The sequence below is a fragment of the Artibeus jamaicensis genome, unplaced genomic scaffold (genome assembly GCF_021234435.1).
Source record: "Artibeus jamaicensis isolate MK-2021 breed Jamaican fruit bat unplaced genomic scaffold, CSHL_Jam_final contig_1157, whole genome shotgun sequence".
NCBI lineage: Eukaryota > Metazoa > Chordata > Mammalia > Chiroptera > Phyllostomidae > Artibeus > Artibeus jamaicensis.
Window position 1 is genome coordinate 1294234 of NW_026521226.1, and position 13455 is coordinate 1307688.

Below are 13455 nucleotides of genomic sequence, written 5' to 3' on the forward strand. Positions count from 1 at the left end.
GTGGGGTTTTTGTTGTATTGTGAAAGGCAGGTCTTTAAAGAGAAGGAGCCGATTATGGGGAAATTCACTTTCCCTTCTTAGGTTCAAAATAATCTTGATTATTTATTTTTCTTTAGTTTGGGTAAGTGGGACTGGGAGGTCTAATCCCATTATGTTTGTGTTACCCTCATTCCAGCATTTCTTCCGAGACTCACTTTGGTAGACTTTTTTGGCACTGATATTATTTCACAGTTTCACATCTTTTAGCGTCTTGAATTCAAAGAGCACTTTTACAATCTTAGCATGCATAAAATTGTGGATTAGTCTGTTGCAAAGGCAAGAAACTGCTTGGTTGTATCAAGATAATTTTAGTTATTCAGATGTCATTGAAGAAGTCAACTCACACAAGGAGGAATTCATTTCCTATTTAAAAAAAACCACTTTATCATCTTAAGGAAATAGTTTCCAGTTTAGTGCAAGTATACCATAACATCTTTTCAACCCTTGCTTGTTTCAATTTTTTATAAAGAGAAAGCAGGCATCAGGCTGAAAGCTCTTTGCCTTGCAATGGTATTTACCTAGATTTGAATAATACTTTTTAGTTTGATTATATCAATTTTTATAGGTTTGTTTATGTCATGTGTTAATGGTTTTCCATCTAAGATGGCTATAAAAGTTTCCTTCTAAGTTAAATACATTTAGGTTTTTAAAAAAGAGAGTTTACTTAGAAAAAATGTTAAATTATCGAGCCATTAAGTTATTAAATACCGGAGTAGGCTTGAAATGGCAAAAAAATGTATGGTGAATGTGATTTCAATTGGGAAAGACATTCATATAAATGTTTTAACTATGAGTCATGAGCTCAACTCAACTTAGTGCTTTCTTTTTTTTTTCATTTGCTTTTGTTGTTCTCTATGTACACAGGGAACTTGGGTTTTTGGATCAGCTAAGGATCACCCACAACACAGATATATTTATTGGAATGCACGGAGCTGGTCTTACCCATTTACTTTTCCTACCAGACTGGGCTGCTGTATTTGAACTGTAAGTGTTTTGGGGCAGTTTTACATTGAGGCAGCAACCTCATAATGGTTTTTTCATGCATGCTGAGTCTTTCACTAAGAGACTCAAAAAACGAAATATTTAATCATTCTAGGAAGCCACATCTGGAAAGAAAAAAAAGGAACTAAAGATAAAATATGAAGTCTGGATTTCACATAGCCAGGAAACCTTCCCCTTCCTCCTGTAACTCAGCAGAAGATGCAACTCTGTGATTTCTTACTTGGGGTTCCTTCCTGTGTACCTCTTAACCTGAGCATCTCCCACACTTGCTGTAATTACTCTGTTAAAAGAGAAGCTGTGTGTTGCACACCCATGTTCACAGCAGTCAAGATGTGGAAGCAACCCAACTGTCCATCAAGGGATGATTGGATAAACAAAATGTGGTCTATACACACAATGGAATACTATTCAGCCTTGACAAGGAAGGAAATTCCATCCCATGGTACAACATGACTGGATATTGAGGGCATTATGTGAAGAGAAATAAGCCGTCACATAAGGACGAATGCTGTGTAATTTCACTTATAGACGGTTCCTGGGATGGTCATATTCACAGAGACAGAAAGCGGAATGGTGGTTGCCAGGAACTGGGGGCAGAGGAGTGGTTAGTGTTTAATGGGGACAGAGTTTAAGTTTTCAGGATGAAAAGCTCTAGAGATTGGGTTACGCAGCAATGTAAATACACTTACCACTACTGAACTCTGTACTAGAAATGGTTACAATGATACATTTTATATTTTCTACCACAATTTTTAAAAAGTAAGCATTTGAGAATCTGTGTGTCTCACGAAGAACAGAGCTCCAAAACAAGCTCCCAGTGTTCACCGATTCACACGTGGGAACTGAGGTGTCAGGGTGCCAGTGATTGTCCTGAAGGCTCCCCGACCTCGGTGGCTGGTTATGGGAGACATGGCCTTCTCACCCTTAATAATTCTACACTGTGCCTCCTCTTTAGTTCTGACACACCACTTGTTACCAGGTTCCCCGCTTTGCATCCAAATATCTTGATTTTATGGTTCCATTTTAAAAATGACTTGACTCACTATTTAAATTGGCAACTATTTAGAAAAACATTGTCATGAACTTCCACACCCTGCAAAAAATATTTTTAAAATATATGTGTTAGAGAAATAGCCAGATAATTGTGAATTCTATCTCAAGTCTTTATTTCTCCTAGAGGTAGAGAGGGAGAGAGAGAACAAAGGAAGGAAGGAGGAAGTAAAGAAACAAAATTGAGAAAACCTAGACCTTGGAATTTCGCAGGCCTGGGTTTAGTTTCTGATTCACTAGCCCTCTGACCTTTGGAAGTGTTACCTACCCCAAGTCAACACATGCAAAGGCAGGTGTTATGAGAAAATATAAAATTCATAGTCATCCCCATTGATAAACGTCAGTCTCCATTCTATACTGTTTCATAAAGTTAAGGTGATCTAGTTATGAGAATATTATAAAAATACTGGGTTGGGAAAAGAAGGCTTATTGATGTTTGTATGGAAAATAACACAACAATTAAAATAATAATATAAGAATAAACTGTTTCACATACAACTGTAAACCCACTTTTGCCCCACCCTATAATCTCGCTCAGTGTTATTTAGTGTTTACAGTCTTTTGCAAGAAATTATGTGGAAGGTGGATTGGGCAAAAACTGCAGCCTCACATGTGGATGCCTTTGGTTCCTTAGGTACAACTGTGGAGATGAGCGTTGCTACCTGGACCTGGCCAGGCTCAGAGGCATACATTATATCACTTGGCAAAAACAGAACAAAGTCTTTCCTCAAGATAAGGTAAACTTAAATGGCAAAACTCACCTTGGTTTTGCTTCTTAATAAGCTTTAAGTGTCTAGTTATGAAAAACTGTTACAAACTTTAATCCAAGAATAAATTGTTCTGTGGAATAGTGAATTGTTCCATCTCATATTCGCAAATTGGAAGAAGGAGGAAATTAATCTCTTGAGGGGTGGAGGAGGGTTTGGGGGCCAGAAAGTAACTCCAGGAGGAGGCCAGAGTGACCAGACAGTGCAGCAGCAAGCCAAGGTGGGGGTGGGGGGTGCAGGGTTGTGCCTGAGCCTGATCTGCTCTGCTTTCTTTCCTCACGGTCTTGGGAAAGGGCCATTGTCCAGCCCTGGTGGGTTGGTTACAGGGAGCACAGGAAGTTCTGGTCAAAGTGTAAAGCTTGGGGCTCCAATGATAATCTTGGCAGCAGGCAGTGATGGAAGCCTAGATGCCTCACTGCAAGGAGTAGCCTATGAGTACTCGCTTTGAGCCCAAGGTAGTGTCTCACTGAGGAAGGAAGACGCTTGTCGTGGTTGTCTTCCACCTGGTCACCTGTGTCTCCCCTGGCTGCTGGGGGATCCCACTGCCAGCCCAGCCCACCAAGTCCAAGAATCCTGTGCACATGGACAGCCTGAGGCTCAGCAGCATCCTGGCCTTGCTCACCACGTACCCTGACTCCAGAATGAGCCGCCTCTTTACTGGCACTGAACCCAGTGTTCAGGACAGTTTAAGCAGCAGTTTCATTGACCCTGTCTCCTGGGCTCTCTTGACTGAAAACTGCTGCTTGTGGTAACTTCAAGGCCATCAGCCTGCTGTCAGAGGAGGTACACTGCTACCAGCTGTGAGTGGTGATGCTTGAGTGAGAGAGGGGCTGCACCTGGGAGAGAGGGTCACCCTCCCTAGTGAGGAGGTCTTCCCAGAGACCAGCGATGTCTGTGTAGTCCTGGCAGCACTGGCTGGAACCAGGGCCATGTCATCTTGGAGATTCTTTTCGAAGGGGCTTTAGCTGGCTCCATCTTGTGGGGCTGGCGTGGCCTCCTCCCAGTTGAGATAGTAGAGCTTGGTCCAGAGGAGTGGCTACCGCAGACCGCATCCACCGCTGTCCCAGTGAAGCCAGAATCCCCGGCCTGGGCCCTGTATCAGTGCCCAAGTGAGGCCCCTCAGCTCTGGGGACAGCCCAGGGACCTGGAAACAGTTCTGCCTATGCCTGCTTAGTGGGCTTCATGGGCCAAGAGTGGTGCTGCAGGGTCCGAGGCCAGTCCAGGGTGCCCCAGAGCCCCAGGCATCATGCAGTGGAATGTGGGGTGCTGGTGGCATGCTTTACCGAAGGACTGTTGCTGTGACCCAGAGATGCCTTGGTGGGAACTCTGCCACCAGTTTCCCAACTGCTGGGCGCCCCAGCCCCAGGCAGCGCCCTCCAAGGCCCTGGTGCCGGCAATGGCCAGGTCAGCAGAGCCTCCCCGGCTCACCGCAGAGGAGCTCTTCACTTTTCTCCATACACAGCAGACTCTAGTGGGTCTCCGTGCATCAGAGATGGCTTATTTTTCTACAGTATTTAAACCAGAAGTAACTGTAACTGCACAAGCCGGAGATTCAGACAAGGACCAACATTTTTTTAGCTGGTGCTCCATTCTCAGTCAGACATGCAGCACGTCCACCCCCAGGGTGGGAGAGCTGTTGGACACCCCGGCCCAGATGCCCATCCAGTGGGGCTTAGAGAGATCTGGTCCCTCTCTAGGGGAATGGGGAGAGTAGGGCTGCTGGGAGGAGGGTGGTTTGGGTGTTGGGGACAGGTGGCTGTGGAACTACCTCACCTTTACTGCCACCTGGGGCACAGGCCACCCTTGGTGGGTCACCTGACCTACTAAATGTCCAAAGGTTTCCAGTTTGTTTTGTGTGTTGTCACTTATGGACCACTGGAGAAGTCTCTCCCCATCCAGACCAGTCACAGGGCCACATGGCATCCTTACTTCAGGAAGGGACCCCACAGTGAAGGCCCAACTGTCAGCAACATCTTCTGGGTACCCATGTCCCCATACTAATATGCACACTAAATTTTTTAAAAATATGTTTTATTGATTATGCTATTACAGTTGTCCCATTTCCCCCCTTTACTTTACTCCCCTCCACCCTACACACCCTTTCCCACCCACATTTCCCCCCTTTAGTTCATGTCTATGTGTTATAAGTTCTTTAGCTTGTACATTTCCCATACTATTCTTACCCTCCGCCTGTCTATTTTCTACCTACCATCTATGCTACTTATTCTCTATACCTTTTCCCCCTCTCTCCCCTTCCCGCTCCCCCTCCATGTGATCTCCATTTCTATCTTTCTGTTCCTGTTCTAGTTGTTTGCTTAGTTTGTTTTTGTTTTTGTTTTAGGTGTAGTTGTTAATAACTGTGAGTTTGCTGTCATTTTTTTAATTTATTTTTTTATTGATTATGCCATTACAGTTGTTCTATTCCCCCCTTCATTCTCCTCCACCCTACCCCCCATCCCCACCATTACCCACCCTTTAGTTTATGACCATGTGTCTCAAGTTCTTTAGATTCTATATTTCCCATACTATTCTTGCCCCCCCATCAATTTTCTATCTACTGTCTATGCTACGTATTTTCTGTACCTTCTCTCCCTTGCTGTCATTTTACTATACATGTTTTTTTATCATCTTTTTCTTAGATAAGTCCCTTTAACATTTTCTATAATAACGGCTTGGTGATGATGAACTCCTTGAATTTGACCTTATCTGAGAAGCACTTTATCTGTCCTTCCATTCTAAATGAAAGCTTTGCTGGATAGAGCAATCTTGGATGTAGGTCCTTGCTTTTCATGAGTTGGAATACTTCTTTCCAGCCCCTTCTTGCCTGCAAGGTCTCTTGACAAATCCACTGACAGTCTGATGGGAACTCCTTTATATCTGACTGTCCCCTTATTTCTTGCTGCTTCTAGGAGTCTCTCCATTTTAATCTTGGCTAATGTAATTATGATGTACCTTGGTGTGTTCCTCTTTGGGTCCAACTTCTTTGGGACTCTCTGAGGTTCCTGGACTTCCTGGAAGTCTATTTCCTTTGCCAGATAGGGGAAGTTCTCCTTTATTATTTGTTCAAATAAGTTTTCCACTTGTGGCTGTTCCTCTTCCCTTTCTAGTATCCCTATAATTCGGATGTTGGAACATTTAAAGATATCCTGGAGGTTCCTAACCCTCTCCTCATTTTTTTGAATTTTTGTTTTTTCCTTCTTTTGTTTGGTTGCTTCTTTCTTCCTTCTGGTCCACTCCCTCAATTTCAGTCCCAGTTTCCTTTCCATCACTATTGGTTCCCTGTACATTTTTCTTCATTTCACTTAGCTTAGCCTTCATTTTTTCATCTAATTGTGACTAAATTCAACCAATTCTGTGAGCATCCTGATTACCAGTGTTTTGAACTGTGCATGTGATAGGTTGGCTACCTCTTTGTCACTTAGTTGTTTTCTTTTTTTTTTTTGGAGCTTTAATCTGTTCTTTCGTTTGGGTCTTTTTTTTTTTTTTTTTTTTTTGCCTTGACGCACCTGTTATGTAGTGAGGGGCGGAGCCTTAGGTGTTCACCAGGGTCGGGCAACCCAGGTTGCTGCGTTATGATGCTCTTTTTGGGGGAGGGGTCCTAGAGGAAACAGTGGCACTTGTTCTGGTCTTTGCTGGATTTTAGTCCCTTTTTCTGCTTCCCCCAAGCAAACTGGGTCCTTCTGGTGCTGATTCCCATGTGGGTGGGCTTGTGTATGTTCTAGGACCCTGTGGATCTCTCCAACAAATTCTCCTGTGAGGCTGGGAGTCCCTCCTGGAACCTCAACCCCCACAGGTGTTTTCAATCAGTGGTTTGAGTCTTTATTTCCCTGCACTGGGACTCTGGGTTGTGTAGTCTGTCTTACTCCCCAGTTTTGCCTGGTTTATCTGGGAGCAAATGTGGGATCACCCGGTCTGCCAGCCACCTTGCATGCCATGCCTGTCCACAGTCCGCCACCTCAGTGGGCTCACCCACTGCTACCCTGCGCCCAGGTCTCCGCGCTGCTGCCTGCATGCCTGGGGTCTGTCAGGCACCACTTTTTGCAGCGACCCCTTTCTGCCCAGCCACCTGACTCTCCCCTCATGCCAGTGTGGATAAATGAGTCTATTTTAACTCCTTGGTTGTTGGACTTCCATACAGTTCAATTTTCTGTCAGTACTGGTTGTTTTCTTGTTTCTAAATTTTTGTTGTCCTTATTTTGGTTGTGCGAGGAGGCACAGTGTGTCTATCTACGTCTCCATCTTGGCCGTAAGTTGTCCTAAATTTTTTTAAAAGTTTTTATTTATCTGTGGAGAGTGTGAAAGGGAGGGAGAGAAATATTAATTGGTTGCCTCTTGTGTGCACCCCAACTGGGGATGTGCCTGCAACCCAGACATATGTCCTGACCAGGAGTCGAACCAGTGACATTTTGCTTTTGCTTTGTGGGACAATGTTCATTGTTATAGTAGCCCGAGGGGGACCCTGTCCCACAGTGTCCCCCAACATTTTGGATGAAATAAGACTGCTAAGACAAGATCTGCTTGGGGAGAAAAGGCTGGCTAATCTCAGAGGAGAAGAACCCTGAGCAGTTTTTACCTTGGGCTTTTATTGAGTTTAGCTTGTGTAGGAATAAATATCAAAGAAAGGAGATATGGTTTACAAATAATATTTCTGGCATCTGAGGGTCCTTTTGAGTCAGGGTCTTGTAGACAGAGTGATGCCAATTGGTGTTAAAACCTGGGGAAACAAACTCATTTTATGCTTGGACCCTAAACATTTAGTATGCTGAGCTCGAGAGCATTCTTAGCAAAGCAAGTTTCACAGGATTTAATGCATTCTTTCTCTGGCCTGATTACCCCCAGGAAACACCCATTCCAGCACCGGGCTGCACCCCCCCACCCCAGAGGCATTGTTTCAGGTCTGAGTCAGGTGGGGAAAGCAAGGCAGCCAAACATTAGAAGAGTTTTTACAGATAGGATGAGGACTCAGGCTATAACAAAGCTGAGGGGTGAAGTTTTGTCACCCCTTCTCTGAAGTCACCTCAGTCCTTCCCTGATGGTCCCTTCACAACTGTGCCTGTCTTAGGTTGTTCCTCCCTTAAGGAATCTTACCCTACTGGCTAACTAGTCATCTGCCCAGGTCAAGCAGGGGTATTTGAGAGAGGGGATAGGTTTTTGTCTCCTTAGCAGTGTATGTCCCTAAGGCTTTTCCATTCAGCCTTAGCTGTGGGAGGCTACATCTCCTGAAACCAGGCAGGGTGGTTTCCAACACTATCCTACTGATGAGACCTGGACGAAGACATACCTGGGACTCAGATTCCAACAAGGAGTGGCCCCAAGGGGTCCCTATAGACCTGCTGTCTGTTAGATGAGAGGCCCAAGGATGGACACCCAGCCTTGTCACACTTGACTGAGCCCTGAGAAACAACAGACAACTCCTCGGTGGGTAGGGCACCCACCTGGCATCGCCCTACGTATAATGCCTGTGGACTTGTATATGGCTCCTTTAATATTGTAAAGATGCTGATGTACAATTGTCGTGTTTGTGTAAACCCATTATGTTCCTCATTCATGCCATAAACAATACTATAAAGAAAAGAAACAGCTTCATGAAATTTGGGCCTAGAATGGTCTATTAAATTATACATAGGAGGGATCAGCAAACTATATACCAGCAGGCCCATTCTGGCCCACCACCTGCTTTTATAACTAAAGTTTATTGGGACACAGGCATGTTCCTCTGTCTATGTGTTGTTAGCTGTGGCTGTTGTGACTGTCAGTGGCAGAGTACCTGTCAGAGACTGTATGGTCCACAGCTGAAAATGTGTTATCTGGATTTGACCAAAATAAAATGTGCTGACCTCTGAGGTAGAGCATGAATTAGAATAGTTACTTTGGCCAAAGTAAAGTAAAAGTTTTCTTGTTCTCAGTGACTTATGGATGTGTTTTGCTTTGTTTTTGCAGGGTCACCACCCAACTCTGGGGGAACATCCAAAGTTTACCAACTACTCTTTTGATGTAGAAGAATTTATGTACCTTGTACTTCAGGCTGCAGACTATGTATTGCAACACCCAAAATGGCCATTTAAGAAAAAACATGATGAGTTGTGAATGTGCTGAGTCTGCCACTCACTCCCAGTTTAGTCAGTAAAACAACTGGTGTTTCTTAGCCCTCAAATGATCTGTTCTATACCAAAACATGCCTTCAGGAGATTGCTTATGGGTTTTTTGCTGCTTCATGTGATTTTTGTGTCATTGCTATTTATCAAGATATTCTTTTTCCACTGAAAACTTACTTTTGTAGCTCAAAAAGTGGGCATGGTCTCGCTGAGTAATTGAGCTTTTCTCTTAAGTAGTCATCTTTCTTAGCTTTAGAATTTGTAAGTGTTTTTGTAGAGTAACATGGGATTGTTCATTCCAGGGACTTTCAACTTGTTTATGATGTATCTAAGTAAGTTCATAACAGCTTCTATTTGCCATAATTTATTCATAGCACTGTTTGTGGTAGGAAAGGAAGACATGCAGCACACACAGTTTCAATTCTCATTACCAAGCTAATAGGTCAAACAATGCTGTAAACAGATCATTTTTACTCTACCAGAGTCCAAATTAGCTCCACTGAATTTTCTGCTGGATATTTTCAGTTGAAGGCAGGTTGTAGGATCAAGAGCCTGAATGAATCATGCTGTATATTCATATATATTCACATGTTTCATATGCAAATCTGTTTTCCCCCAATGCACTACATGTGATAAAAACAAATTAGAATATCCTTCAGGACTGTTCTGTGTACCTTTTAGCTGGTTTGCACTGGCTCCTTAGCTGTGGAGAGCACTTCCCTGTTGAACCATGGCCTCCACTGTGTGCACTTGCCGCTGCAGTGCCTGAGCACGCACCCACCTCTTTCACATAGAGGCATGCCAGCATTTTCACAGACTTTAGATTAGCTGTGTAAGAAGAATGTTTCCCTAAAGGACACGTGCATTATCCATTTCAAAATAAAAGCCATAAGGAAGTGCCATTTATTGAATTCCTGAAATGTAGCCCACTCTTTGAATGGGATTCATTTCTTACTGTTTATCAGCTTTCTATTTTGCAGTCAAAAATCATGGATTTATTTCACTGCAAAAAGATGTTTACATTTTAACACTTGACTAATCTAATTCAGAGACTAGGGACTTCTATTTTTTTAAAGTTCACTTTTAAAAACTAGCAGATTACAGCAGAGCTAAGAATTTTTTTTTTTTTTTACATTTTAGAGGGTTTTTTTTAAAAGTAGAATGTGTAACAGAGAAGTGACCTGAAAAACCTATAATAGTTATTATCTGGACCTTCACAGAACAAATTTGCTGCTCTTGCTTTAAAGGATTATGAATAATCTTGTAGAGTTTAGGAATATTTGTTAAAATATTTGCAAAAACTGTATAGTGAATCAGGATAGCAATAGCTTTGATTTGGCTCTTGAAATTGTGAAAAAATAGGGACAACATATGAATTTTAAATGAGTGGTATTGCTACTGCTCTTTTGCAGAATACTGAGTACCTGGTGGGAAAGGGTGCACATAAAGAAATGGTCAAGATGGCATTGAACTTTCAGTGAGAGATGTAAACAGCTGAGAAGCTTATTTTCTTACCTCATTTTAAGAAGTGTGTGGAAATGTGATTCTATTTACTTGCTAGTAATAGACATATTTTGCATTTAAAGAGAGAATATGTTTTATATAAACAAAGTACATTTGACACTTTTATGGAATGAATTTTTATCAGAATTTTATGGTAGCAAAGAAGTCTTCAAATGTTATAAAATTTACAATGTAAAGCCTGTTCTTTTCATTAAGTCTTTAAAAGATGTTTTTCATAGTTTGTACATTTGGTGTATGGCTTTATAATAAATCTTTATATTTTATTTGAATACCAGGCATTTTCAAGGTTTTCTGTGCCTGAATGTTTTATGTTTACTTTTTGAGAATCTGGTAGCTATCTATACATTGTAACAATTAAGTAGCTCACTGATGAAGAATTCAGGTAAAATCAAAATTACATCCTACCTTTACTTAGCAGTTTATTATATGATGCTTTCACAAATGTATTGCATAGTCCTTACAAAAATAACATAAGAATTGTTCCCATTTTTCTTTTGAAGACAAGCAGATGCTGTTCAAGGCACTTCCCTAAAGATCACAGGTCTTTTGAGTGCCCACCCATAGTCTTCCTTTGTCACATTTGTTCACTCACATACTCACTAAATACAGATTGTGGAGCAACTATGTACTGGCTACTGTTCTTGGTTATGGGGACACAGCAGTGAAAAGAGCAGGAAGGACAGTTCTCGTGCTCATGGAGTTTGCATTCTGGGAGAGGAGGCTGATAATAAACAATATCAATAAGTAAATGTGCTCTGTGTGAGATCCTGATACAACCACTGAGGAAACTCACTCGTTAGGAACAAAGGGTGTGAGCTCTGGGGTAAGATGGAGTTGGATAGGCTTAAGTGGAGGTTCAGGGAAGTCCTCACCAAGGCAACATTTGAGATAAGATTTGAAGTTGGTGAGGGAGGAAGCAATGCAGATAACTGGGCAAAACATGTTTCAGGGAGACAAGAGAACCAGCAAAGGCCCTGAGGCAGGGGCATGCCCAGTGTGTTTGAGGAATGGCAAGAAAGCCAGTGCAGCTGGAATGATTAAGGATGAAGGAGGAGAAGATGAGGTCCAAAAGGTAATGGGTGTGGAGTACCCAAGCCAAGGCTTTGATTCTGATGAGATGGGAACCCTTGAAGGAATCTCAACAAAGGAGTAATGATACGCCTTACTTTGGACAGGGCCCTCTAGCTGTTGTGTTGGGAATATACTGCAGAGGAATGTTCTCTGGAAAATGGTCTCTGGGATGGAGATTTGTATGCAGCTCATTTACTGGGAGAGGTGCTTATGATCACAACTAACCAACCTGTGAGTCAGTAAGGGGCCCAGGCTTGGGTGAAGGGAGAAATTGAATTGCCATACAGTAGCAGGTGAGGCCTCAGCAGGGGAGATGTAGAGTTAGGTGGTCCTTCAGTACGATCCCCAAATAAGGCGGGAGTTACTCATATCAGTGAATCTTCTAATACAGTCATCCCCTCAGAGGGCTGCAATATGGGGCAGGTAATTGCCTTTAGCTGAGCTCGATTCCTTTGGAAAAGCCATCATCAGCCAACATCCTCAGCACTCAGGGATGGAGGGGATCCTGGTGCCCAAATGCAGCATGCACTAGGGGGGAGGGTGGTGCCATTCAGCTTGTTGCAGCTCCCCTCTAATGTCTGCCAACTGAAATTTAGACCTAAAATCTTCACTGGAGTTAGGATGTATTTGTTTTACAGACGATGCCATGTAATTTATATTGTAGAGGATTAGATCTGGCTTTGCGGCCACATGTTCTCTCTCCCATGTTATTATTTGTTGCCTTCATCTTTAAAAATGTAGAATTCATTCTTTACAAAGGATGTTTAGGATGTTTAAGCTAAGCAGAGAGGTTAAGAGACTTTCCCAAAGCAACACAGCTAGTAAGAAACAGATGGAGTGGAGATCGGAATTTCTTTGTAAAGGAATTTAAAGTTAACAAAAAGTTTACAGGTGTTGTAGGAAGGAAGGGAAGGAGAAGAAAAAGAGAAGTTAGTTGGGGAAATAGGGAATAGAGGAAGCAGCCCTGTAGTTAGGCCCCGTCTTGGCATTACAAATAATTTTCTTCAAAACAGTCAATGAATACTTGCGTTTTTGAAACTAGGTACACATAAGCAAATAAGTTCAAGTTGGCAAACCAGTTACTTAAAATAACCTATTCCAAACCAGTGCTATTGCCAGACATTTTAACACGTTTCTTCTATTTTAGCTTATCAGGGCAAATCAAAGGACTTAAGCATTTCTGCCATAAAAATGGCGGCTCAGGGCAGTGCACAGGTTGTTTGGGCCCTTGCTTTGGGCTGTAATTCTCATTTTGACCAAGAGGTGGCAGTCAAGCCCTTCCAAATGGCTTTTGTGGTCTGAAAGCTGGTGTAATGATCCCAATGCGGATTCCAGGGAGGTCAACAACAGGAGTACATGGCCTTGCTTTTATGTGTGATAGACTTTTTCATTCTTGATTTGAGGGAAGGTAAGAAAATTATCACAGAAATTTTTCTCATTGTCGTGTGGAATTTCTTAGCTGCAGCCAATACCTGAATCCTGTGTAAGATCTGAACACCGTGTGCAAACAAGATTTGACCCTGATTCTTAGTGAAAGCAGCTCTTCAGTGGAATGCATTTTCATTGATGTGCAAAGACATTTTCTTGGGTTGGGAGCTGTATTTTAGGATCTATAGATAGCATATTAGCTCTTCAACTATTTTTAGGAGCCAATTTCCTTCTTGTGTTGGCTTTGCAGGTTATTGCATATGCAATGGCTGTTATAATTTAGGTTGAGCGGAACCAAACTGTAAGCAAAGGAGTTCATTGAAGATTAGACACCCAAAAATTGTGCAGTGTTAATTAGGAAGTGCTTTTAAGCATAACAAAGGAGGATTAATATCGAGTCTTTACATGGGTACGACCTAATGCAGTTATTGTGTGGTAGTATTTTTTCTTCACAACCTTGAGTTGCAGAATTTTAGAAT

At 42.4% G+C, this 13455-nt stretch overlaps 1 protein-coding gene across 4 annotated transcripts in view; it reads left to right on the forward strand.

The window, feature by feature from the left end:
- The window catches only part of EOGT (EGF domain specific O-linked N-acetylglucosamine transferase), a 50544-nt gene extending 39433 nt beyond the window's left edge, over positions 1-11111 (forward strand). For 3 of the 4 annotated variants that reach the window (XM_037130754.2, XM_037130752.2, XM_037130753.2), the window contains 3 exons: positions 904-1023; positions 2726-2828; positions 8799-11111. In XM_037130754.2, coding sequence (XP_036986649.2) covers positions 904-1023; positions 2726-2828; positions 8799-8945 — 370 coding nt within the window. In that variant the 3' untranslated portion in view covers positions 8946-11111. The remainder of the gene's footprint in view (positions 1-903; positions 1024-2725; positions 2829-8798) is intronic. The other variant, XM_053666525.1, reaches the window with a different exon arrangement.
- The last annotated feature ends 2344 nt before the right edge of the window (positions 11112-13455 follow it).